Below are 25,959 nucleotides of genomic sequence, written 5' to 3' on the forward strand. Positions count from 1 at the left end.
AGAGCTAAATGCTAACTTCACCAATACAGCAGGCTAGCTGGCTATAAGACCATATTACAAGAACCATACAAACAAGCCAGATGAATACGATGTATAAACAATGAACCTCATATAAATAGGCCAAGCCATACGTACCCATAAGAATATGACTACCTGTTCATGCATAAGCCATATGGATAATAACCCATATGAATACATCTAGACATCGTCCTCCATGGATTTGTTTTATATGAGTCAAATCAAAACCCATATACAAGCCATACATAGTCCTTAAGCCATATAAAAATTCCAAGCCATACAATTAGATGTTTTGTTGTCACATACACTGGATAGGTGCAGTGAAATTTGTTGTTTTAGAGGGTCAGCCATAATAGTATGGCGCCGCTGGAGCCAATTAACAAGTGCCTTAGCCGTATAAAACAACCCATTTGAATGACACTATGTGACCTCACCTTCGTGGCCCATCTTGACGGTGTCCTCCTTGGAGTTGTTGTTGTAGATGAGCACGGCGGAGGCGTTGAAGGCCGAGGCCTTGAGGATCTTCTCCTTGAAGGTGCAGTTGCCGCGCTGCAGCAGGGCCACCCAGTGCCCCGTCCGGGGAGGCACCACGAAGCGAGTGTGGGGGTCGCAGCCCTGGCGGTCCACCACTGGATAGGGGGGAGGGGTGAAGGGTTAGGAACCATACCAGGCTATATAAAATGGTGAGTGGTGTCAGTGTATTTGAAGGGATGTTGATAAACTACTTATAACTCTAAAAACAAACAGTTTTTTTTGCAATTTAACAAATCCACAATCAGGAAATCCAGAGGCTTATAATGGGTCACTACAGCAAAACAATTCACAACATCAAAGCTAAGTACTGCATGGAGTGACTGCCGAGAAGACAAAAGAAAAGGGTTAAATGAGTTGACTCTTCACATGGGATGATTTCACTGAACAACAAAAGAAAGGGAATATTGAATGATCCATCGAATCTCCCCAAAACGTTTTCAGCATACATCTGTAAAATGATAGTTTCTAAACTAATGCTTTGGTTGTCTTCCTCTCATGCTTTCATGTCTTCTCCCTGGACCTACTCAATGTCCACCTCTTGAACAGACTCTGAGCCCTCATTTTCACCGTCACGTTCCAACCTCGTTGAGAGTGGCTCGTTGTCAGGTTCAAAAAGCCTCAAATTTGCCAGGATGGCCACCAATTTTTCAACCCTTTTATTGGTCAACCTGATGCGTGCTTTGGTGTGTATGTGTGTGTGTGTGTGTGTGGGTGTGTTCCCAAACAAGGACTAGTTGCACTCTGAGGCGGCTGATGTTGGTGGGATTTGGATGCTTAGAAGTGTACTTCGCCAGACTGCCAAGAACCTTGCCCTCATTCAGGCCAAGTTGGCGAGACACGTTAGTGATAACACCATAGGCCTTGTTGATCTCTGCACCATTGAGTAAACAAAAGGAGGACCATGAGCTGTTGCTAAGGATAAGGTGTCGGATTCATCATTTTCACCTCGAATACAAGTATAGGGACTTTCAGAGGTTTCTTGTTGTGAGCATTGAGGGAACTTTATGCACTTGGCCAGATGATTCTGCATCGTTGTTGCATTCTTCACATATGATTTGGCACAGCATTTGCAAATGTACACAGCTTTCCCTTCTACATTAGCAGCAGGGAAATGTATCCACACATTAGATAGTGCCCGTGGCATTTTCCTGTAAAAAAAACAAAAATATAATTCCATGTAGATATAAATAGTTAAGCAGTTAGATTAAACAACTCCTTTGTAAGATGAATGTTTTAAAATGAAATGTGTGGTAACAGGTGAATTAACACTCAGTTTTGTATTTATTATGGATCCCCATTAGCTGCAGCCAAAGCAGCAGCTACTCTTCCTGGGGTCCAGCAAAATTAAGGCAGTTTATTCAATTTAAAAAAATATTACAATACATTCACAATACACTGTGTGCCCTCAGGCCCCTACTCCACCATTTCCACATATCTACAGTGCTAAATCCATGTGTATGTATAGTGCATATGTTATCGTGTGTATGCATGTGTCTGTGCCAATGCTCGTGTTGCTTCACAGTCCCCACAAGGTGCTTTTTAAAATCTGTTTTAATAAATCTAATTTTACTGCTTGCGTCAGTTACTTGTTCTGGAATAGTATTCCATGTAGTCATGGCTCTATTCTAGACTTGGGGACTGTAAAGAGACCTCGTGGCATGTCTTGTGGGGTATGCATGGGTGTCCGAGCTGTGTGCCAGTAGTTTAGTCAAACAGCTCGGTGCATTCAACACCTCTCATAAATAAAAATAGTGATGAAGTGAATCTCACCTTCACTTTCAGCCAGGAGAGATTGACATGCATATTATTAAGATTAGCTCTCTGTGTGCATCCAAGACCCAGCCATGCTGTCCTGTTCTGAGCCAATTGCAATTTTCCTAAGTCCTTTTTTGTAGCACCTGACCACACGACTGAACAGTTGTCCAGGTGCGACAAAACTAGGGCCGGTAGGACCTGCCTTGTTGATAGTGTTGTTAAGGCAGAACATCGCTTCACTGTAAAACAGACTTCTCCCCATCTTAGCTACTACAATATGTTTTGACCATGACAGTTGAATATACTCCAGAATGTTATGAAGAGTGATCAGATAAATAGCAAAGTCCCTCTTTGCCATGCAAATGAAATGAGTCACCCAAAAATATATTTCCACTGCATTTCAGCCCTGCCACAAAAGGACTAGCTGACATCATGTCAGTGATTCTTTCGTTAACACAGGTGTGAGTGTTGACGAGGACAATAATGGAGATCATTCTGTCATGCTGATTGAGTTCGGATAACAGACTGGAAGCTTCAAAAAGGAGGGTGGTGCTTGGAATCATTGCTATTCCTTTGTCAATCATGGTTACCTGCAAGGAAACACATGCTGTCATCATTGCTTTGAACAAAAAGGGCTTCACAGACAAGGATATTGCTGCCAGTAAGATTGCACCTAAATCAACCATTTATTGGATCATCAAGAACTTCAAGGAGAGCGGTTCAATTGTTGTAAGGGCAGCAAAGAAGCCACTTCTCTCCAGGAAAAACATCAGGGTCAGACTGATATTCTGCAAAAGGTACAGGGATTGGACTGCTAAGGACTGGGGTAAAGTCATTTTTCTCTGATGAATCCCCTTTGTTTTGGGCATTAGGAAAAACGCTTGTCCGGAGAAGAGCGCTACCATCAGGCCTGTGTCATGCCAACAGTAAAGCATCCTGAGACCATTCATGTGTGGGGTTGCTTCTCAGCCAAGGGGGTGGGCTCACTCACAATTTTTCCTAAGAACACAGCCATGAATAAAGAATGGTACAAACACATCCTCCGAGAGCAACTTCTTCCAACCATCCAGGAACAGTTTGGTGATGAACAATGCCTTTTCCAGCATGATGGAGCACTTTGTCATAAGGCAAAAGTGATAAACTAAGTGGCTCAGGAGAAAAACAAATATAGATCGAGATCGTGGGTCCATGGCCAGGAAACTCCCCAGACCTTAATCCCATTGAGACTTTGTGGTCAATCCTCAAGAGGCGGGTGGACAAACCCACAAAATCTGATACACTCCAAGCATTGATAATGCAAGAATGGGATGCCATCAGTCAGGATGTGGCCCAGAAGTTAATTGACAGCATGCCAGGGCGGTTTTCAGAGGTCTCGAAAAAGAAGGGTCAACACTGCAAATCTTGACTCATTGCATCAACTTCCTGTAATTGTCAATAAAAGCCTTTGACACTTATGAAATGCTTGTAATTATACTTCAGTATTCCATAGTAACATCTGACAAAAATATCTAAAGACAATGAAGCAGTAAACTTTGTGGAAATTAATATGTCATTCTCAAAACTTTTTGGCCACGACTGTATTCATTGACACCCACTCTGAAACTAACTGCAACTCTTTGTTGAGTGTTGCAGTCATTTCAGTGGCTGTAGTAGCTGTCGTGTATAGTGTTGAGTCATCTGCATACATAGACACTCTGGCTTCACTCAAAGTCAGTGGCATTTCATTAGTAGAAATTGAAAAAAAGGGGCCTAAACAGCTACCCTGGGGAATTCCTGATTCTAACTGGACTATATTTGAGGCTTCCATTAAAGAACACCCTCTGTGTTCTGTTAGACAAGTAACTCTTTATCCACATTATAGCAGGGGGTGTAAAGCCATAACACATACATTTTTCCAGCAGCAGACTATGATCGATAATGTCAAAAGCTGCACTAAAGTCTAACAATACAGCCCCCACAATCATTTTATCATCAATTTATCTCAGCCAACCATCAGTCATTTATGTAAGTGCTGTACTTGTCGAGTGGCTTTCCCTATAAACATGCTGAAATTCTGTCGTCAATTTGTTTTACTGTGAAATAGCATTGTATCTAGTCAAACACAATTTTTTCCATAAGTTTACTAAGGGTTGGTAACAGGCTGATTGCTCTGCTATTTGAGCCAGTAAAGGGGGCTTTACTATTCTTAGGTAGTGGAATGACTTTAGCTTCTCTCCAGGCCTGAGGACACACGCTCTCCAGTAGGCTTAAATTGAAGATGTGGCAAATAGGAGTGGCATTATCGTCTGCTATTATCCATCCAGATTGTCAGACCCCAGTGGCTTGTCATTGTTGATAGACAATTTTTTCACCTCTTCCACACTGACTAACTTCTTTGTGACAGGGGGCAGTATTTTCACGTCCGGATGAAAAGCGTGTCCAAAGTAAATGGCCTGCTACTCAGACCCAGAAGCTAAGATATGCATATTATTAGTATTGGATAGAAAACACTCTGAAGTTTCTAAAACTGTTTGAATTATGTCTGTGTATAACAGAACTTATTTGGCAGGCAAAACCCAGAGGAAAAAAAATCTGAAAGGTTTTGTTGGTGAGGTTTGCTCTTTTCAAATGGGTTTTCATTGAGAATCCAGATTTCTAATTGACTTTCTTGGAGTTCCTATCGCTTCCACTGGATGTCAACAGTCTTTAGAAATTGGTTGAGGTTTTTCCTTTGAGAAATGAAGAAGTAACACTGTGCAGAATGAGGCTCGAGGGAAGAGTACTCTTCGTTGGAGGCGCGTGACCTGAAAACACGCTCCACTTTGTTATCCTCCGGTATTGAACACAGTATATGCCGTCTTCAATTGTATTGATTATTTCCGTAAAAAAATACCTTGAGTTGTATTACAAAAGTAGTTTGAAATGTTTGGACAATGCTTACAGGTAACTTTTGAGATATTTTGTAGTCACATTGAGCAAGTTGGAACCAGTTTTTTTCTGGATCAAATGTATATCGACGGAATTAAATCGAACAAAAGGACCATTTGTGATGTTTATGGGACATATTGGAGTGCCAACAGAAGAAGCTCGTCAAAGGCATGAATTATATTTTTATCGTGCCTGCAAGATTAAAATATGCTTTTCTCTCTTCGTTCACTGGGGTGCTATCCTCAGATAATAGCATAGTTTGCTTTCGCCGTAAAGCATTTTTTAAATCTGAGACAGACGTTGGCTGGATTCACAACAAGTGTAGCTTTAATTTGGTATATTGAATGTGTGATTTCATCAAAGTTACATTTTTATAGTAATTTATTTGAATTTGGCACTCTGCATTTTCACTGGATGTTGGCCAGGTGGGACGCTACCGTCCCACATATCCCAGAGAGGTTTTAAGGAATTCAAAATTACAATTCTTGTCTTTCATAATTTGCTCCGATGTACTTGGATGTGTAGTGTCAGCGTTTGTTGCTGGCATGTCATCCCTAAGTTTAATTACTTTTTCATTGGCAAGATAAGAAAATAAGTTCTCAATTTCAGTGGGCTTTGTGATGAATGAGCCATCTGATTCAATACCCAAAAATGTAATTTAAGGTGACCCAAGGTTCAAGCAAGCTAAAACCCACATGGTAGCATAAACTAACTAGCAGAAATTGTTAACAAGTTAGAAAATATTTAAATACACTTTGCTGTAAGCTGTAAGCTACTATTTACTCGTTAACGAAAAAAAACATGTCATAAAAAATATTCACCCAACCCAGTATCGTAATCAAAACTTTCCAGAAAACATGTAGTCCTTGGTTCAGACAGTGTAGTAGTGTGGACTCAATAGCACCTCATTAGTGTTCGAGATCTTGAGAATTAGCTGTACATGTGATGGAAGAATGCACTGTGCATGCAGAGGGTTGCAATTCCATTGAATTGGGGATAGTTTAACCAAAATATGCAACAAGACCTAGAATTGCCTTGTGTGTATCCCACAAAAAAAGGTTCACTGTTAAACTAACTTTGATGAATTTAAGCAAAATTCCTAATTCCAAGGCTTAACTTCCCATGGAAAATTTCAGAAAAAAATTCCTGAAATGTACTGGAAAGTTCCCGACCCTTTGCATCGCTAAAGTTGTGTACAAGCCATGCAAAGCTTTTCATTACAGCGGGAAACCCATAACAAAATATCTAAAATGGCACCCTTTTCCTTATATAATTCACTACTTTTGACAGTGCCTTCAGAAAGTATTCACACCCCTTGACTTTTTCCACATTTTGTTGTGTTACAGCCAGAATTTAAAAATGATTAAATTGAGATCTGTCACTGGCCTACACAAAATACCACATCGTGTCAGTGGAATTGTGTTTTATTTGTATTTTTACAAATTAATTAAAAATGAAAAGCTCAAATGTAGATTCAATAAGGATTCAACATATTTGTTATGTCAAGCCTAAATAAGTTCAGGAGTAAGAATTAGCTTAAGCCACACACGTTGCATGGACTCACTGTGTGTATTAACAGTGTTTAACATACTTTTTTTAATGACTACCTCATCTCTGTACCCCACACATACAATAATCTGTAAGGTTTTAGTTGAGCATTGAATTTCAAACACAGATTCAACCACAAAGACCAGAGAGGTTTTCCAATGCCTCGAAAAGAAGGGCACCTATTGGTATATACAATTTTTTAAAGCAGACATTGAATATCCCTTCGAGCATGGTGAAGTTAAGATTTACACTTTGGATGGTGTATCAATACAACCAGTCACCACAAAGAATACAGGCACACTTAACTCAGTACCGGAGAGGAAGGAAACCTCTAAAGGATTTCACCATGAAGCCAATGGTGACTAAAACAGTTACAGACTTTAAATGGCGGTGATAGGATAAAACTGAGGCTGGATCAACAACATTGAAGTTACTCCACAATACTAACCTTACTGACAGAGTGAAAAGAAGGATGTACAGAATGCAAATATTCCAATACATGCATTCTGTTTGCCACAAGGCATTCTGTTTGCCCTCTCGCTCTCATCCAACACTTCCCACACTGCCCCTACTCGGATGGTATCGCGCCGTCGCAACCTTCGCTCTCTCTCCCCCGCTACTCTCTCCTCTTCCATCCTATCATCTCTTCCCTCTGCTCATACCTTCTCCAACCTATCTCCTGATTCTGCCTCCTCAACCCTCCTCTCTTCCCTTTTTGCATCCTTTGACTCTCTATGTCCCCTATCCTCCAGGCCGGCTCGGTCCTCCCCTCCCGCTCCGTGGCTCGACGACTCATTGCGAGCTCACAGAACAGTGCTCCGGGCAGCCGAGCGGAAATGGAGGAAAACTCGCCTCCCTGCGGACCTGGCATCCTTTCACTCCCTCCTCTCTACATTTTCCTCCTCTGTCTCTGCTGCTAAAGCCACTTTCTACCACTCTAAATTCCAAGCATCTGCCTCTAACCCTAGGAAGCTCTTTGCCACCTTCTCCTCCCTCCTGAATCCTCCCCCCCTCCTCCCTCTCTGCAGATGACTTCGTCAACCATTTTGAAAAGAAGGTCGACGACATCCGATCCTCGTTTGCTAAGTCAAACGACACCGCTGGTTCTGCTCACACTGCCCTACCCTGTGCTCTGACCTCTTTCTCCCTCTCTCTCCAGATGAAATCTCGCTTCTTGTGACGGCCGGCCGCCCAACAACCTGCCCGCTTGACCCTATCCCCTCCTCTCTTCTCCAGACCATTTCCGGAGACCTTCTCCCTTACCTCACCTCGCTCATCAACTCATCCCTGACCGCTGGCTACGTCCCTTCCGTCTTCAAGAGAGCGAGAGTTGCACCCCTTCTGAAAAAACCTACACTCCATCCCTCCGATGTCAACAACTACAGACCAGTATCCCTTCTTTCTTTTCTCTCCAAAACTCTTGAACGTGCCGTCCTTGGCCAGCTCTCCCGCTATCTCTCTCAGAATGACCTTCTTGATCCAAATCAGTCAGGTTTCAAGACTAGTCATTCAACTGAGACTGCTCTTCTCTGTATCACGGAGGCGCTCCGCCCTGCTAAAGCTAACTCTTTCTCCTTTGCTCTCATCCTTCTAGACCTATCGGCTGCCTTCGATACTGTGAACCATCAGATCCTCCTCTCCACCCTCTCCGAGTTGGGCATCTTCGGCGCGGCCCACGCTTGGATTGCGTCCTACCTGACATCTCCCGTCTGGATTACTGCAACTCGCTGTTGGCTGGGCTCCCTGCCTGTGCCATTAAACCCCTACAACTCATCCAGAACGCCGCAGCCCGTCTGGTGTTCAACCTTCCCAAGTTCTCTCACGTCACCCCGCTCCTCCGCTCTCTCCACTGGCTTCCAGTTGAAGCTCGCATCCGCTACAAGACCATGGTGCTTGCCTACGGAGCTGTGAGGGGAACGGCACCGCAGTACCTCCAGGCTCTGATCAGGCCCTACACCCAAACAAGGGCACTGCGTTCATCCACCTCTGGCCTGCTCGCCTCCCTACCACTGAGGAAGTACAGTTCCCGCTCAGCCCAGTCAAAACTGTTCGCTGCTCTGGCCCCCCAATGGTGGAACAAACTCCCTCACGACGCCAGGACAGCGGAGTCAATCACCACCTTCCGGAGACACCTGAAACCCCACCTCTTCAAGGAATACCTAGGATAGGATAAAGTAATCCTTCTCACCCCCCTTAAATGATTTAGATGCACTATTGTAAAGTGGCTGTTCCACTGGATGTCAGAAGGTGAATTCACCAATTTGTAAGTCGCTCTGGATAAGAGCGTCTGCTAAATGACTTAAATGTAAATGTAATGTAAATGTAAAATCCTAGAGGAAAACCTGATTCAGTCTGCTTTCCGCCAGACACAGAGATGAATTTACCATTCAGCAGGACAATACCCTAAAACACAAAGCCAAATCTGCACTTGAGTTGCTTTCCAAGAAGACAGAGAATGTTCCTGAGTGGCCAAGTTACAGTTTTGACAAAATATTCTCTACTTCAAAATCTAGGGCAATACCTGAAAATGGTTGTCTAGCAATGACAACAATGAATTTTACAGAGCTTTTTAAAAATAATAATTGATAAATGTTGCACAATCCAGGTGGGGATAGCTTTTAGAGACGTACCCAGCCAAGGAAATACCACCGGCCAAACCTTCTAACCCAGACGACGCTGGGCCAATTGTGTGCCGCCCCATGGGGCTCCTGGTCACGGCTGGTTGTGACACAGCCAGGAATCGAACCTAAACCACACAGAAACTAATTTCACACATAACAGCAAATGAAACGGTGAGGAGAGAACATTGTTGGAAAAGGGCTCGTAACTAAGCAATAAAGTGTCAGTATGATGGGGAAGAAAGGGGAGATTGGGTGAGATAATGAGCGAGTGGAAGCGAACTATGCATAATTATATAATCACCAATTGTGAATGAACAGTGTCCCATTCTATCATATTCATCTATTCTAATTATAATCTTAAAAAAACAAAAACAGATTGATGCGCACTGAGCATGTGCCCGTGCCACCACCAAAATAAATGGTGACAATGCTACGGGCTATTATCAGCACAAAATATCATTCCAAAGAGCTGGCCTTACATTCCAAGCATAAAACATCAGCAACCCACTCACCATCTTTCATTGTTTATGTGACATGGACATGCTCCGATTGATGCCATTGCCTGAAGATGCACACCATTTAAGCACGAGCTGACAATAATTTACATTTTTTGACTGCTGTCATACTGACACATTCATTATAATAATTGCTTCTGTGCTGATTTTCACTATTTATCAAGCACACTTGGTGCTTAAAGTGATGTTTAGGCTACTTATGTTTTCATCATTTGACTGTGCGTCATTATAAAAAGATGCTCTTACCGCGTTCCAACACATGTTCTGTTTCATAGTTGTAATATGTTGTTTACATATGGCCTACAGTATTGTAATGTTAACTAAGACTTTCATAAATGCAACCAAATTATTAATTTCGCAATAGCATATATGAAATGTATTAATTACACAGTTAGACTGCTCATTAGAATGAAGGGGGGAGGTCCAGAGGCCCAGCGGTTCTACTGTTTAATAGCAGAGACCCAGCCCACAGAGGGCTGATAGAGGTTGGACTGATACAATACAAGGTCAAAGACATTGATTGTGGTTCAGAAAGGCTAGGAAGGAGAAGCGAGTGTTTCTGCTTGTTTCAGCGTCCTTTCTTGTTCCCGTAAACACTCAAATCAGCACTGATGGATCCATGCATTAAAATACTGTAATGTGAGCTTGTGTGTGTGTGTGTGTGTGTGTGTGTGTGTGTGTGTACTAGGGAGTGGTGATTGATAGTTTATTCTGTGAGTGAGGGTGTGTGTCCTAGGGACTGGGGATTGATAGTGTATTCTGTGAGTGAGGGTGTGTGTGTGTGTGTGTTTTTACCCCTCTTTCCCTCTGGTGCATGGTGGCGGCATGGTCTGCATCCTGTAGATTCACCTTCCATGGACACGCACTCAGAGACAGACAGTGTAATATTCATCAGGCTGCAGTGTCAACACTAGGGAGCAGATGCTCACTGTCCCTGTAGGATTTACTCTACATGTGTGTGTGGCTCATTGAGTCAGTCCTGTTATATGTGTGTATGTCTATATCTACATATTCACTAAATGAATCATACACAGGCCGTCAAGACTTAACACACATGCACAAAACTAACAACCCAAATGTGCCCCAAACACAAAAGAAGTGCATACTTCATACACAGCCTGGTAAAAAGTGAGCAGCAGGTCAATAGCTCTTAGGAGAGACAACTGGTAGAGAGGTACAGTACTTGACTGTTCACTGTAAAAAGGCTGCAGTCAGGACGACTTCTATTGACTTCACTCAATGCCGTGAGAACCATGCCTGACGTTCATTTTAGCCTAATGAACAGGCACTCATTCAGGAAGGATGATTTAAAGTGGCAATCTGCAGTTCAAACAATAGTAAGTGCCACCCTGCCATTGATTTGGTAAAGAGCTGAGGGATGGGGCAATGTAACCTCAAACACAGACAGAGCTAGGGATACAAGGACTGACGATCTAACAATTAAAAAGTTAGAGGCTATACAGTGTTTGTTTACAAACAAATGAGTAAAATATATTCTTCAAAAATCAATGGGTATACAGTGGGGCAAAAAAGTATTTAGTCAGCCACCAATTGTGCAAGTTCTCCCACTTAAAAAGATGAGGCCTGTAATTTTCATCATAGGTCCACTTAAACTATGACAGACAAAATGAGGGGGAAAAAAAATCCAGAAAAATCACATTGTAGGATTTTTTATGAATTTATTTGCAAATTATGGTGGAAAATAAGTATTTGGTCAATAACAAAAGTTTCTCAATACTTTGTTATATACCCTTTGTTGGCAATGACAGAGGTCAAATGTTTTCTGTAAGTCTTCACACACTGTTGCTGGTATTTTGGCCCATTCCTCCATGCAGATCTCCTCTAGAGCAGTGATGTTTTGGGGCTGTTGCTGGGCAACACAGACTTTCAACTGCCTCCAAAGATTTTCTATGGGGTTGAGATCTGGAGACTGGCTAGGCCACTCCAGGACCTTGAAATGCTTCTTACGAAGCCACTCCTTTGTTGCCCGGGCGGTGTGTTTGGGATCATTGTCATGCTGAAAGACCCAGCCACGTTTCATCTTCAATGCCCTTGCTGATGGAAGGTGGTTTTCACTCAAAATCTCACGATACATAGCCCCATTCATTCTTTCCTTTACACGGATCAGTCGTCCTGGTCCCTTTGCAGAAAAACAGCCCCAAAACATGATGTTACCAACCCCATGCTTCACAGTAGGTATGGTGGTCTTTGGATGCAACTCAGCATTCTTTGTCCTCCAAACAAGACGAGTTGAGTTTTTACCAAAAAGTTCTATTTTGGTTTCATCTGACCATATAACATTCTCCCAATCTTCTTCTGGATCATCCAAATGCTCTCTAGCAAAATTCAGACGGGCCTGGACATGTACTGGCTTAAGCAGGGGGACACGTCAGGCACTGCAGGATTTGAGTCCCTGGCGGCGTAGTGTGTCACTGATGGTAGGATTTGTTACTTTAGTCCCAGCTCTCTGCAGGTCATTCACTAGGTCCCCCCATGTGGTTCTGGGATTTTTGTTCACCGTTGTTGTGATCATTTTGACCCCACGGGGTGAGATCTTGCATTGAGCCCCAGATCGAGGGAGATTATCAGTGGTCTTGTATGTCTTCCATTTCCTAATAATTGCTCCCACAGTTGATTTCTTCAAACCAAGCTGCTTACCTATTGCAGATTCAGTCTTCCCAGCCTGGTGCAGGTCTACAATTTTGTTTCTGTTGTCCTTTGACAGCTCTTTGGTCTTGGCCATAGTGGAGTTTGGAGTGTGTCTGTTTGAGGTTGTGGACAGGTGTATTTTATACTGATAACAAGTTCAAACAGGTGCCATTAATACAAGTAACGAGTGGAGGACAGAGGAGCCTCTTAAAGAAGAAGTTACAGGTCTGTGAGCGCCAGAAATCTTGCTTGTTTGTACAGGCCTCTCATCTTTTTAAGTGGGAGAACTTGCACAATTGGTGGCTAACTAAATACTTTTTTGCCCCACTGTACATCATTAATTCAAAAGTCTAAAAATGGATGCAGCAACTGCAGATCGCACCTTTAAGGGTGTGAGTGTGTGTATGATGTGAACATATAACGTATAACAATGTACAGGGGAAGATATGCACACAAAATGGTAGTTTAATCTTAACAAACTGCCTTCCAGGCGAATTTGGACAGATTCAATTTAGCCACTATCGTTGGAGTGTCAGCACTATCCCATTTCTGAACATTTACAGTGCCTTCAGACTTATTTTGTTGTCTTACAGCCGGAATTCAAAATGCATTAAAATAATTTCTCTTCTCACATCTACACAAACACCCCATAATGACAAAGTGAAAACACGTTTTTAGAAATGTTTGCAAAATGTATTGAAAATTAAATATAGAACAATCTAATTTACATAAGTTACTCGCACGTGTTTCTTTCTAAATCATGTCCAAACAATTGCACTCACATCTGTAGCCATGAAATGCTTTGAAAAGCTGGTTATAGCTCACATCAACACCATCTCAGACACCCTAGCCTAGACCCACTCCAATTCGCATACCACCCCAACAGATCCACAGATGACGCAATCTCAATTGCACTCCACATTTCTCCATGTGAGAAATGGCAAAGGAATACCTACCTGAGAATGCTGTTTGTTTTCTACAGCTCATCGTTCAACACCATAGTGTCCTCCAAGCTCATCACTAAGCTAAGGTCCCTGGGACTGAACACCTCTCTCTGCAACTGGATACTGGACTTTCTGCAGCCCCCAGGTGGTGAAGGTAGGCAAACACACACCCTCATTTACCTCGTACCTCTGCACTTTTTCTCCCCAATTTCGTGGTATCTAAATTGGTAGTTACAGTCCTGTCCCATCTCTGCAACTCCCGAACAGACTCGGGAGAGACGAAGGTCGAGAGCTGCGCGTCCTCCAAAACACAACCCAACCAAGCCACAATGCTTCTTGACACAATGCCCGCTTAACCAGTACACCGTACACCTGGCGACCGTGTCAGTGTGCATGCGCCTGGCCCGCCACAAGAGTCACTAGAGCGCGAAGGGACAAGGACATTCCTGCCGGCCAAACCTTCCCCTAACCCTTCTAATAGCACAGCCAGCACTGAAGCAGTGCCTCAGACCACTGGGTGGCTCTAGTCTTGGAATTAGTAAAACAATAAAATAACTTTTTTTTAAGCAAATGTCTTACTTTTGAACTCTGCATTGTTGGGAAAGGGCTCGTAAGTACGCATTTCACAGAAAAGTAGTAGTAGTAGTAGTAGTAGTAGTAGTAGCAGCGGTAGCAGTAGTACCAGCAGCGGTAGCAGTAGTAGCAGCAGTAGTAGTAGTAGTAGCAGCAGGGGTAACAGTAGCAGCGGTAGTAGTATTAGGAGCAGCGGTAGTAGTAGTAGCAGGGGTAGCAGTAGTAGTAGTAGTAGTAGTAGCAGCAGCAGTAGTAGTAGCAGCGGTGGCAGCGGTAGTAGCAGCAGCGGTAGTGGTCGTAGCAGGGGTGGCAGTAGCAGCAGTAGTAGGGGTAGCAGCAGTAGTAGTAGTAGTAGTAGTAGTAGTAGCAGCAGCAGTAGTAGTAGCAGCAGCAGCGGTGGCAGCGGTAGTAGCAGCAGCGGTAGTGGTCGTAGCAGGGGTAGCAGTAGCAGTGGTAGTAGCGGTAGTAGCAGGGGTAGCAGTACCAGGGGTAGTAGCGGTAGTAGTAGGGGTAGCAGTAGTAGCAGAGGTAGCAGTAGCAGCAACCCTTCCAGGGAAAAATGACTTTACCACGTTGAACAGTTTCTCTCAGCATTGGATGGTTTTAGCTGCATTTGATGGTTTTGGCGCTTAGTAGTGACAATTAAGGTCGGTCTTTGAGGAATTGGCAGTTGGGACATGCGCACAGGACAAGCACAGACCCACCCACACACAATGCTCCATACTGTATCAATGTCAGGGCTGACATTAGATGGCTAAGCCACCCTGACTGTGAAAATGATGAAGTTGGCCTACTGTTCAAAGAGATGGAGGGAGCACAGTATTCCATCTCATATGAAGTGATGGGATCAAATCAAAAGCTTGCAATATACCCCAGAAAAGTTGCAAGTAAATCACTATGTGTACACGACACATACACACAATATGACAAGCACAGAGCATAATGATGATTACCCAGAGTGCCTGAGGGTGAATGGTATCCCAGATGCCTACGCTGCCATCAATACTCATTAAATGGGTAGACAGTAATTAAGGGTCACAGAGTTTGTTTTAATCATCATTGGCATTCTAAATTTGGGACATTGGCTATAGTGGAAAGATGTGAATTGAACACCCACAGGCACTCTGGGTTATCAATGAGCAGAGTATTGCTGCTTGAAATTATGAAGTACTCTTTATTCTTTTCACCCGAGGTAAGTTAATATGAAATGAGTTGACCAACATTTGAACTGGTAAGCCAATTGGCAAATCAACTTACTAATAAGCTGACTCCATAGATATTCAACCACTGGAGGCGTGGCCTTGTTCTCAGGCTTAAAAACCCTACATGCATGTATGGTAATGTCTCAGCGGAAACAATAGAGCATTTGCACTAGCCCTTATTGCAAAGGGCCTTGAAAAACACAGGACTGGAAACCACCATTTATAGTGCACGTCACCACAAAGACAATGCTGAAGTTTTCAACAGGGTCATTTTCATTCCTACTAATATCTGACCATTACGGTGCAATTCAGAATGTTGTTCCTGAAGCGCTTTCTTGGGTGAGATATTGAATCAGACTAAGAGTTGTGTGGGGTGACTCAGAGCAATGTTGCACTACGCAGTTGGTGGAACAACAGGAAGCTTGAATCTGACCCGATAACACAGGAAAACTGCTGCTGGTATCGTGGCAAGAATCAACAACACTTTACATGGTGCCAACCGTTTGCGAGATGTTGGTGGGGTTTGATGTCACGAAAGCACCTGTTCCTCTTTGACATCCAACTTCTATTTACTCGGCATGATGGCGTATATACAGCGGCATTTAGAGGAAGGACACCTGTGTACTGAACATCACAGCAGTGCAAAGCTAACCTCAAAGTGAAACTGTCAAAACATGGGATGTTGTGACATGCAGTGGTGTTAAACTGAAACCTCGTCTGGCGTTTTGCAGAAGTATCTCAACAGGCATTTCAGAGGTGTCTTAAGTATGCCCAAGCACAAATCACCATATCTGTTGTTTTAGTCTTGCCCGAATCTGCCATGTCACATTTTCAACAAACTCCCAGGTCCTCTGATAATACGTATACCGTGTGAATCGTCACCCCTGTGATAATGCGTATACCGTGTGAATCGTCACCCCTGTGATAATACGTATACCGTGTGAATCGTCACCCCTGTGATAATACGTATACCGTGTGAATCGTCACCCCTGTGATAATACGTATACCGTGTGAATCGTCACCCCTGTGATAATACGTATACCGTGTGAATCGTCACCCCTGTGATAATACGTATACCGTGTGAATCGTCACCCCTGTGATAATACGTATACCGTGTGAATCGTCACCCCTGTGATAATACGTATACCGTGTGAATCGTCACCCCTGTGATAATGCGTATACCGTGTGAATCGTCACCCGTGATAATACGTATACCGTGTGAATCGTCACCCCTGTGATAATACGTATACCGTGTGAATCGTTACCCCTGTGATAATACGTATACCGTGTGAATCGTTACCCCTGTGATAATACGTATACCGTGTGAATCGTCACCCCTGTGATAATACGTATACCGTGTGAATCGTCATCCCTGTGTTTTGAGGGATATTACAGAGTTTAAAACAGGTGCTGCATCCAGTTTGGGTAAGAAAATGGGAACAAATTGATGCTTAAAACAAAGTGCTATGCATGTAGCCTACAGATGAAGGATCTGTTTTGTCATATAAACTTGCCAAACTTCTCTTTTAAAAGAAGTATTGACATGCATTATTATTTTGACTTTCTCCAAACTGAAGGCCATTAGGTTATCAATAGACATGAAATATCTTCACACCTAAAGGAGCCTCCAGGCTTCCGTCATAATTTTGAATGGAGGGAAAACAAATAATTACAAGGACAGTTTGGGAAAACTCATCCCATCCCAATCGATCACTGCAAAACGGACATGCTGGGGTAATGATCACATAACGAACGTTCTATAGTAATACTAGTCTCGTATGAATAGGGCTATTAGTGAACATACTGTATCTTTACCAGATTCGTTTTTTCAACCAAGAAAGCTCGAAAACTGATGTGGGTGGGGGCCATAAAAATAGTGCCACAGTGGCTCTGCGTGCCCACATCCATACAGAGCCCATCTTGCGACCTCAAACTGACATTTCTTTTCTCTATGTTGTCGAGTTCATTTCCTGCAATTTGACACATTTTTAGTCGCGTACGAATAGGGCTAATAGTGAACATACTGTATCTTTACCAGAAGGGTTTTTCAACCAAGAAAGCTCTAAAACATTGATGTAATACAGTGTTTCTCAACTCCAGTGCTTGAGTACCCCCAACAAAAATGTGTGCTGTTGGGAGGTACTCGAGGACTGGTGCTGGGAAACATACTACATGAGCTCACCCGACTCACACAGGGAGCCTGCAAGACCGCTCTGAGGTAACAATCTCACACAGGAATTATATAGACGCCCTCTTAAGGACAGGGTCAAGGGAAGGTTATTATAGCCTACTTATTCACTCAAATAACCTTATAATTCAAAATTCTGGATAGTAATAAAGATGCTGGTGAGTGAGTGAGTGGAATTCTGTCATGAATGTCAATCCCTCGGGCATCATCCTGTACAAGTAAATCCATGGTTTAAAAAATTAAAATAAAGTAACAGCTCAGGGCACAACACCTCTCCCCAATGTGACCTACCTGTTGTGTGTATGTACTGACATGTGTAACTGAGGTGCGCACACACACACTACATGTTCATGTTTTTAAAATGTACGTCAATTGTAAAGTCTTGTCTGTAATGCATTTTCCGTTATATCTCGAACCCCAGTAAGACTAGTTGTTGCCATTGGCGTTGGCTAATGGGGATCCAAAATCAATCAAATAACAAAAGGCTAACAAACGTCTGAATTGTGCAGGGCACATGGCATCCACCCTACCACAGACAACCAACTGGGACTTATTCAATATACCAACAATACCAAATGTACAGTATAGTAAAACCCCAGTAAAACTCCAGAGAGATGTCGTTATGACAGAGAGTGCCATGCTGCTGCCCTTTGTGCTCACATTCATCTTGTCTCTGTGGCTAGGCTGGTGGGGCCATTTAACGGCACATTTTTCTCCTTAATAAAGCGGATGGAGCGTTCTGTTCAACTCACCACCCTTCCGCCAATCAAAAACGTCCCATTCGTCACCATCACTGAGGGCTTAGGAGACTGATCTCTCCCTCAATCTGCTCCAGGGCTTCCCTCACTCACATTCACCGGGCCTTAGCTAACAGCACACAATAGAAATAATACGCTGCAGTCTAATAGCAGAACACTGGATGGAACACCACTACCAAGGTTGTCAATGGTCACCACTGACCAGAGTGTAAGTTGTATGGTATTACATGTTACCACCCAAATTCCTTTTGAATATTAATTGTGTGATTCAGTAGATACAGCGATACTGAGAGGAAGTTCACAAGGCATACAGTAGTACAGCTATAAGCAGGTCCTGGCTATTCTGCCGCCCAAGGTGAGACGAAAATATTGCTGCCCTGCAAAACTAAAATCTCTATTTTCCGGACGTTGATATCAGGTTAATTTTCAGTTCTGAATTAACAGAAATTAATTTGAAACATGGGAAATGCTTATTTTTCTGGATGTTTAAATCAGGTTTGAATGAAATTTAAAAAGACGTTGTCATTTCTAAATCAAGGCCGGTCCATAACAGACAAAATCTGAACCACACATAGACGTCTAGGTTTGGGTCAAATCAAGGCTGGTCCAGACCGAACCTGTCCATGGAAATCATTGCTGGTCTGGAATGCCCCAAACAAAGGCTACTGGTCTGGACAGCACAGAAAAAGACATCCTAAAGACATTGGTCTGTCCTTACTGGAATATAGGCCTGCAATAGAATTGTATGAATGCCCATCCATGTGTTAGGCCCACCATTTGTAAAACAGGCCATTGCATAGGCTTCACTCGTCCTGATTCCTGTGACTAATCATGTTGGCTACTTAAGCTCTGAATATCAGCTACCAATATTTGTCAAATAGAATTGTATTGGTCACATGCGCCGAATGAATGTACAGGGGAACGGGTTAGTCGAGGTAATATGTACATGTAGGTAGGGGTAAAGTGAGTAGGCATAGATAATAAAAACAGAGTAGCAGCAGCGTACGTGAAGAGTGTGAAGGAATGTGAGTGTGTGTGTATGGTGTCAATATGCAAGTGTGTGTTGGAGTGTCAGTGTAGCATGTGTCAGTGTGTGGTTAGAGTCCAGTGAGTGTACATCGAGCCTGTGCAAAACAACAGTAATAAAATAAGAGGGTCAATGCAAATAGTTCAGTTAGCCATTTGATTAGCTATTCAGCGGTCTTATGGCTTGGCGTAGAAGCTATTAAAGAGCCTTTTGGTCCCAGACTTGGTGGTCCGCTGCCGCTTTCCGTGAGGTAGCAGAGAGAACAAACAGTCTATGACTTGGCCTGAGCCTATTTGTAATGTGTTTACATTGCATGTCCCGCTAAGTATTTTATTTTTCGCTAAGATCAGCTCGTCAAAAATGTACATATTCAAACTTGAAACCATTGATCATGACAATTTAGCCAACAGAAAGAAACTCCTGGACAGCAGTTGTGAGTAGCCTGATTGTCCATTCCATATGGTCCATTTTACTTTTAACTCTCGTGTTTTTAGGATATGTTTGTTAACATGTCAGCACATTTTTTATTTGATTGGGTGCCATTTAGGTTAGACTATTTGGTCGGAGAAACCTGCATGATGTAAAAAGTGTCTCTCTCATTACATTGTATCGCCAGCCTACAGGCTGCAGAAAAGGCCACAGACAGGATATGGTAGAAAGAGTATCTGCTACATGGTTTATGTTAGATGATTTTTATGACGGCACATTGGTGGAGCGCCGCAGCGATGCGTCTCTACAACAGCACCCTGGAGAGGCACGCCTGGAATGGGTAAGTGAAATATTTTGTGCCCCTGTCTAACAGAATGAGCACTGCATATCCCAAGGCGGCATCAGCGCTCACTTAAAAAGCCCATATGCCACTGGTTGAGAGAAATTGTCATTGTTTTTGGGCAGAATTATGTGAGGTTTTGTGTGTTGTTGGAGGCGTGTCTTGGTCAGTTTAGCTCAGAAAAGGTCACCCTCTTCAATCTGACTTCTAATCCTGCCTAATGAGTAGGCCGGCCTTGGTCATCATTTGCTGTGCACAATTTCAAGTGTGGCAGCCTGTAAGGACAGTACAAATAACTGCGCAAGCCGACAGTTGTCCTTCCTTCTTCCCAGTAGCTAGGGAGAGTTGGTCGTCCATGGCCTGGGATGAGGCTAATTAGCCAACATCCCTACAGAGCCACGCATTGCCAGGGTCATTTACCACCATGTGTGCCCACTCAAGCACCTCAAATCCCTGGGCTCGGCAACTATGCAATGGCATAATAGGGTTTTCAATGACACATGGTCTTGTTGGCCAAGTATTTTTTAACGTCAGGCCTCCATCCATCTGACAAGGCTGCTCTGGCTTAATTCTGATTGGGTGTTAGTGGGATGCTGAATGTTTTGATAGGTTGGCTAGTTTCTGGAATGATTTATCATCATGGCTGCTGAGTCAGACCTGTGGTAAGGAGAGACTTGTCGAAGTAAATGGAGCGTAGGAGAGAAGCAGCAAGGCAAGGATTCATCAGAGGGACTGCTCATCTTTATGGTTCGCCGAATGGGCTCAGAACAGCTTTGGTTCTGATCGTTTGATCTCCCCACCATATGTCTTCCGCCTCAGTCATACGGTTCCGCAGCCAGAGAGACAGAGAGCCATAGATGGAAAGGCAGGAAGTGCTAAATCAACTGGTTTATGTTCCAAGAGGCCCTGAATCTGGAGGAGGCTGTAAATCATGTTTTTACTTCTCTCCTGAAGTACTACCGGTACTCACACTCAGTATAATAAATCATTTTTAATTAAGGGGATATGAAAAAGGTTGTGTGAGAATGTTACAAGATATTAAAAACTGTCCTAATATAAAAAGGGACCTGAATTAAACGGATACGATTGGTTTGAACACCTCACCTTGAGTAATTTGACAGTAACAGACCAAAGACAGAGTTCAAGGTTCAAAATATCAGCAGAGCGTAGTGTGAATTAAAATGTCCTAGGCACAACTAAGGGTCAAGGTTCAAAGGCTACAGACAAAGAAAGGTCAATGTGAAAAGAGTATTTGTACATTATAGGTGCTCTGATTCTGCCAAGAATCCAGTCAGAGTTTGATGATGCCAGGATTTTGTTACCATTTCTATTCATGTCCTCCATAGAAGCGACAGCTGGCAGCCACTGCAGCAGTATATTTGCCAATGTTATGAAGTCCTTACAATATTGGGTCCTGGTGGAGAACGTGTTACATTTCTTATAATAGCAGTCGGAAAAATTTGAGCACAGTATTTGGAAGCCAAGGGCCTGCAACACACCTCGCACTAGTGACTCTGCAAAACAGGTGGATGGATTGTTGGATAGATAGAAGTGAAGGTGGTTGATCAAAGAGGCTTGATGCTGTAGTCTCATACTGAGGAACAGGCTACATTAGAATAAAATGTTACACGGGCAACTTCTACCTTATGCTAAGTCATTTTGTTTCTCATTTCCTCAGCTATACGAACACAAGTGTCAAATGGAATGCAGGTGACTGCCAAAGCAAGGTTTTTTTTCCAGTCAACAGCCATGCGACATCCTTGAAATCAAATGGAGTGCTGATGATAATTCCATCGAGTCAGGTACACGTGTGGTGCTAAGAGATTGATTTCTGTCAGACCTATTGAATTGAAGAAAGACCAGAAACAGGGTAGTGTGCCTGCTCGCCTATGTACAGACGCAATGGAGCAAGCAGAGTAACGGACACCTGTATAGCACTCGCAGAGTGCGGCCAGCGGGGAAACCAATTTTATTTCAGTCCAGTAACCCCTTCAACAGAAGAACCTTATCATGACTAATAGCACTTCCCTGTTGATGTGATACACAACAACAGGGATCTACCAAGTAACTATGGCCCAAGTCATACAAACTCAAGTCCATTTGTTACTTTGGTGAACATTAGTCCTTCCTTTGGTCATATGGTTGTTAACATACTGTTGGTGTTCCATTTTGCCTGACTGGGGTTGGAGGTTAGACTATCACTGGCAGGGTTGTAGCACAGGTCACACCACTCCCCCAAGGCCAAACTGCCACTACGGCACCAGCAGCAGACAAAGGAAACTAGGTGATTGGTCATCAACCCGAGCGACACCAAAAACAAGGTAGAGTCAAGGACACAAGCTAAATTACATTAAATCAGATTTCAACCAATTAAGTTCTTGATAAAACACTTGGACATTACAAGAACAGGAGAATTGTAACTACTTTAGGCTGCCCATACTGAAGTTTGATGATACACTTAGGACAAATCAAAAGGTGCCTTCTACCCACAACAGGGATGGCAACCGTAGTGCTGCTTTTCTGGCCACTTCAGTTTCCATAGCAACTACACACCTATCGTGTTCCATATCATCCTCCAAAGGGATGAGTAAAAGCCTTTCAAAGGGTATCTTTTGTTCCTTGTGAACAAGCAAGACAAAGAACTGTTCAGAACAAAGTCCTTATGCCAAGAACAAAAAGGTAGAAACATTTTTAATGATGTTTACTTGCTTCCTCTCTTTCTTCCTCTCACAGACGTAGAGGATCGGTGAAGATCGCCAGAAAGATGATATGTCCCCCCCCCCCTCCCCATTGGTGGCATTATTAACATAGTACATCCCCATTGGCCTTTCGCTGCAATACACATGCAACACAGTCTAAGGACCGGGATGATTCAGCTAAAACATTTAAGTTACCCACTATGTAATGTTCTACTACAGTAGCTTAGAGACCTGGTTAATGGTTGTTGGAGTAGGGGAGAAGTGGACCAAAAGAGAGTACACAATGTTCATAGCTATAGGGTGAAATTATGCTCAGTAATGCAGTCACACACACACACACACTTAGTTATTTAGGGGATGGTGCTGTTTAGTGTTTACCGAAAGCTGAGGAGAGAGACACAGGACAGCTGTATCCAGTCTGTTTACCACAACCAGATTAACCCGAAGGCACTCAAACAAGCAGCTTAGGGAAATGGGGCAAATATGAGTTTGCACAGCAAGGAGAGCCAAAAAGCCCATGTGAGCTTACAGGTTAAAATTTGAACAGAGAATTTACCACTGTTTGCAAATCTTGAAAATGAGATAGTGCTCGGTTCAGAACGAAATAGAATGTGAATGAAAATCTCCAGGAAGTAGTCCATGTCAGAGATTTATTTTAATATTCTGAGAAATTAGTTTAGCTTTGCAGAAACATTGTCTATTTCCAACCCGTGGTCCCATAACCGGGGCGGATGGGGAAATGCGACTACTGAAGAAAAAGTGTGATAATATTGCATCGTGAAATAACATGAAAATATTGCCTAAACAATTGGACATTTATTAATCCAGCAGCAGTTTGGTAGAAGGCCCTTCAAAAGGGTCTTTATCGTCACAGTAGTTTGTCACCGTGTGTCATTTGGTGAGGCACTGCATTTGTCTGGTTTACTGTGTGTATCACTAGCAGAGTCAAATAGTTCAATGTTTTTATAGATAAAATTGCTTGACAAACTCAAACCTTGATCCTTATTCTTTTAAATTAGTGTCATAAGATGTTAGAGGTTATAAAAGGCTTTTAGAAAATATAACAAAAAGGGTCTCTGTATGAAAATTATTTCTCTCTCATTCACACACAGATGTTGATGATTACACAGATGCAATGTCTGGAACTTGAACGTTTTATGGGAACATGTTTCACTTAGAAGCAAAGTGTGTGCGTATGCGGGTAGTATTATTGACACCTTGAGTACAAGGCAATTCCTCAATATCACTCAAAAATACACTAATAGAGTACAAAAAGTAATGCATGCATTAATACCATACATTTTAACATGCATGCAATGATGCATCACCGGTAAAAGGTAGGCTACAATGGATGCGTTTACAGTCAGCCGAATTCTTATCACATAGCTGATTGGTCAAAAGACCAATTAGTTTAACAAATTTTTGAATTGTCTGCCTGTGTATAAGGAGCAAGTGTGGCACACTTGTGCCAACCTACCTCCATGATTCGGTGCAGGTGCAATCACGATTCCTTTCGCGTCCACTTTCGGTGAATTCTGTCCGTACATGCCATCGTCCTTGGTTAGAATTTGTTTAGGATTGCCTTTTGAGTCAAGTACGGTGGCATTGACCGTAGCACTAACATGGTCTTCCTTGCTGATGGTTTTGTCGGCACGGATCGACAGTATACATCTGGGCAGAACGAGCACCAACAAGACGACCGGGAGATAGCTGCATGGCGTTGCTGTGGTCCACCTCTTGGGCATCTTCGGAATGTCTTACTGTAATGTCCCCTTTACATCCAAGCTGTTATTCAGGGAATCGAACCACTCCAACGATTCCCCCCACACACAAAAAAAATAAAAAAGACAGAGGCTCGGCGTCTTCCGTGTGGCGTCCCGTCATAACATGCTGTGCTCTTCACACAGTTGTCTTATTCCAATACATGTGTAGCCTACACTTCATTTGGAACGAAGCAATACATAATAATAAAAGCGCATATTAGATCTGTAGGGAGACGAGCTGAAGTAATGACATTAAATGGCTTTGGGCAGATGACAATATCCTTGTTATAGTTTTCTTATTTGCTGTCAATTGCTTAATATTACAAGACAATCCATTTAACCTTTAATCGCATGAAAACCGAAGGAGAGCCCTTTATTTGAATATCATAGGCTCTATATTAATGTCAACTATAATGCGCATGTATATCGTTCGAGTACTTAGTAGGCTATCCCGATAACAAATACATATCCTTCTAATTTTAATGCATAGGCTATGAAAACCCTATAGACCGTATCCAGATTTTTAATAGCCGGCACGCTGTCTGAGTGGCAATGTATTTCTAAAATATGCTAACGTTACAGCTGTGTATTATTGCCACAAGTGAACAGCTGTCATTACTGATGTGTTCACAATAGCGTGCCAATGATTGCCAGCTACCTTTGCTCGTAGCCACTAATGTTCAATTTTTTTCGCATTGATTCACAGCTTCGAAAGCCATGACGCGGTACCTACCTTCTCCATTTCCTCAAACCAAAACGATATTGATACAAAACCTCTTCACTTGCTTTATTATTATGAACGTTCAGTGGCCCTTGCCATCAAAACAACGATAATGCGATTCACTCTGGTCTTTGCCTTCTGGATCCACAGAGCGCAAGCGCAGCGCGATTTAGACGAGGACGACAGCTGCGCTTGTAGGCCTACCATCACGCCAACGATCTCAATATCTGAAAAGACGGCCACCTGTAGATAGCCTTACAATCACCTCACCTGTCAACATTAATGGTACCGTTATTTAATAAATTATAGCCTACTGATAAAGCGTGGTTTGGTCACAGTGTCCCTCATATCCAATTGTAGGCAGTCAATTAGGTTAAACGTTTTCAAGACATGTTCTAAACTGGTAGGCTATAGTCTTATTGACTAGAGGAACCAATATGTCACTCTCCTGCAGTGACAGGTTTATGCTATCAAAACCAAACTAAGCTATAAAGATCTCTTTATGTAGCCTAATCTTGTGAATTTTGAGATTGTATGACAGTGTTTTCACCAAGGCCAATTTCAGGGGAAAGGGAGCAAAAGACATGACAATCATCCAGACAAGGAGCACCTGCTCAAAGATGGATCCCCTTCACACACAGTGTGTGTGTGTGTGCTACACTGTTCCAATCTGAACACAAAATGGCTTCCCTTGGTGTTCCACTACTTAGTCCATTTGCCACTATACCCTCTGGTCCCGCTCTATCCATTGTTGACAGGCTCTTGTAT

At 42.9% G+C, this 25,959-nt stretch overlaps 1 protein-coding gene across 6 annotated transcripts in view; it reads right to left on the bottom strand.

Annotated features, from left to right (window-relative positions):
- The window catches only part of LOC135526484 (E3 ubiquitin-protein ligase RNF130-like), a 73,685-nt gene extending 48,332 nt beyond the window's left edge, over window positions 1-25,353 (bottom strand). The window contains exons 1-3 of one of the 6 annotated variants that reach the window (XM_064954891.1): window positions 25,204-25,348; window positions 24,185-24,640; window positions 453-647 (exon numbers count right to left, since the gene is read on the bottom strand). In XM_064954891.1, the coding sequence (XP_064810963.1) occupies window positions 453-647; window positions 24,185-24,452 (463 nt within the window). In that variant the 5' untranslated portion in view covers window positions 24,453-24,640; window positions 25,204-25,348. Of the gene's footprint in view, window positions 1-452; window positions 648-24,184 lie in introns of all 6 variants that reach the window. The other 5 variants (XM_064954890.1, XM_064954892.1, XM_064954895.1 and 2 more) reach the window with 5 other exon arrangements.
- Window positions 25,354-25,959: the final 606 nt, after the last annotated feature.

Source organism: Oncorhynchus masou, chromosome 32, assembly GCF_036934945.1.
Source record: "Oncorhynchus masou masou isolate Uvic2021 chromosome 32, UVic_Omas_1.1, whole genome shotgun sequence".
Classification (NCBI taxonomy): Eukaryota; Metazoa; Chordata; class Actinopteri; order Salmoniformes; family Salmonidae; genus Oncorhynchus; species Oncorhynchus masou.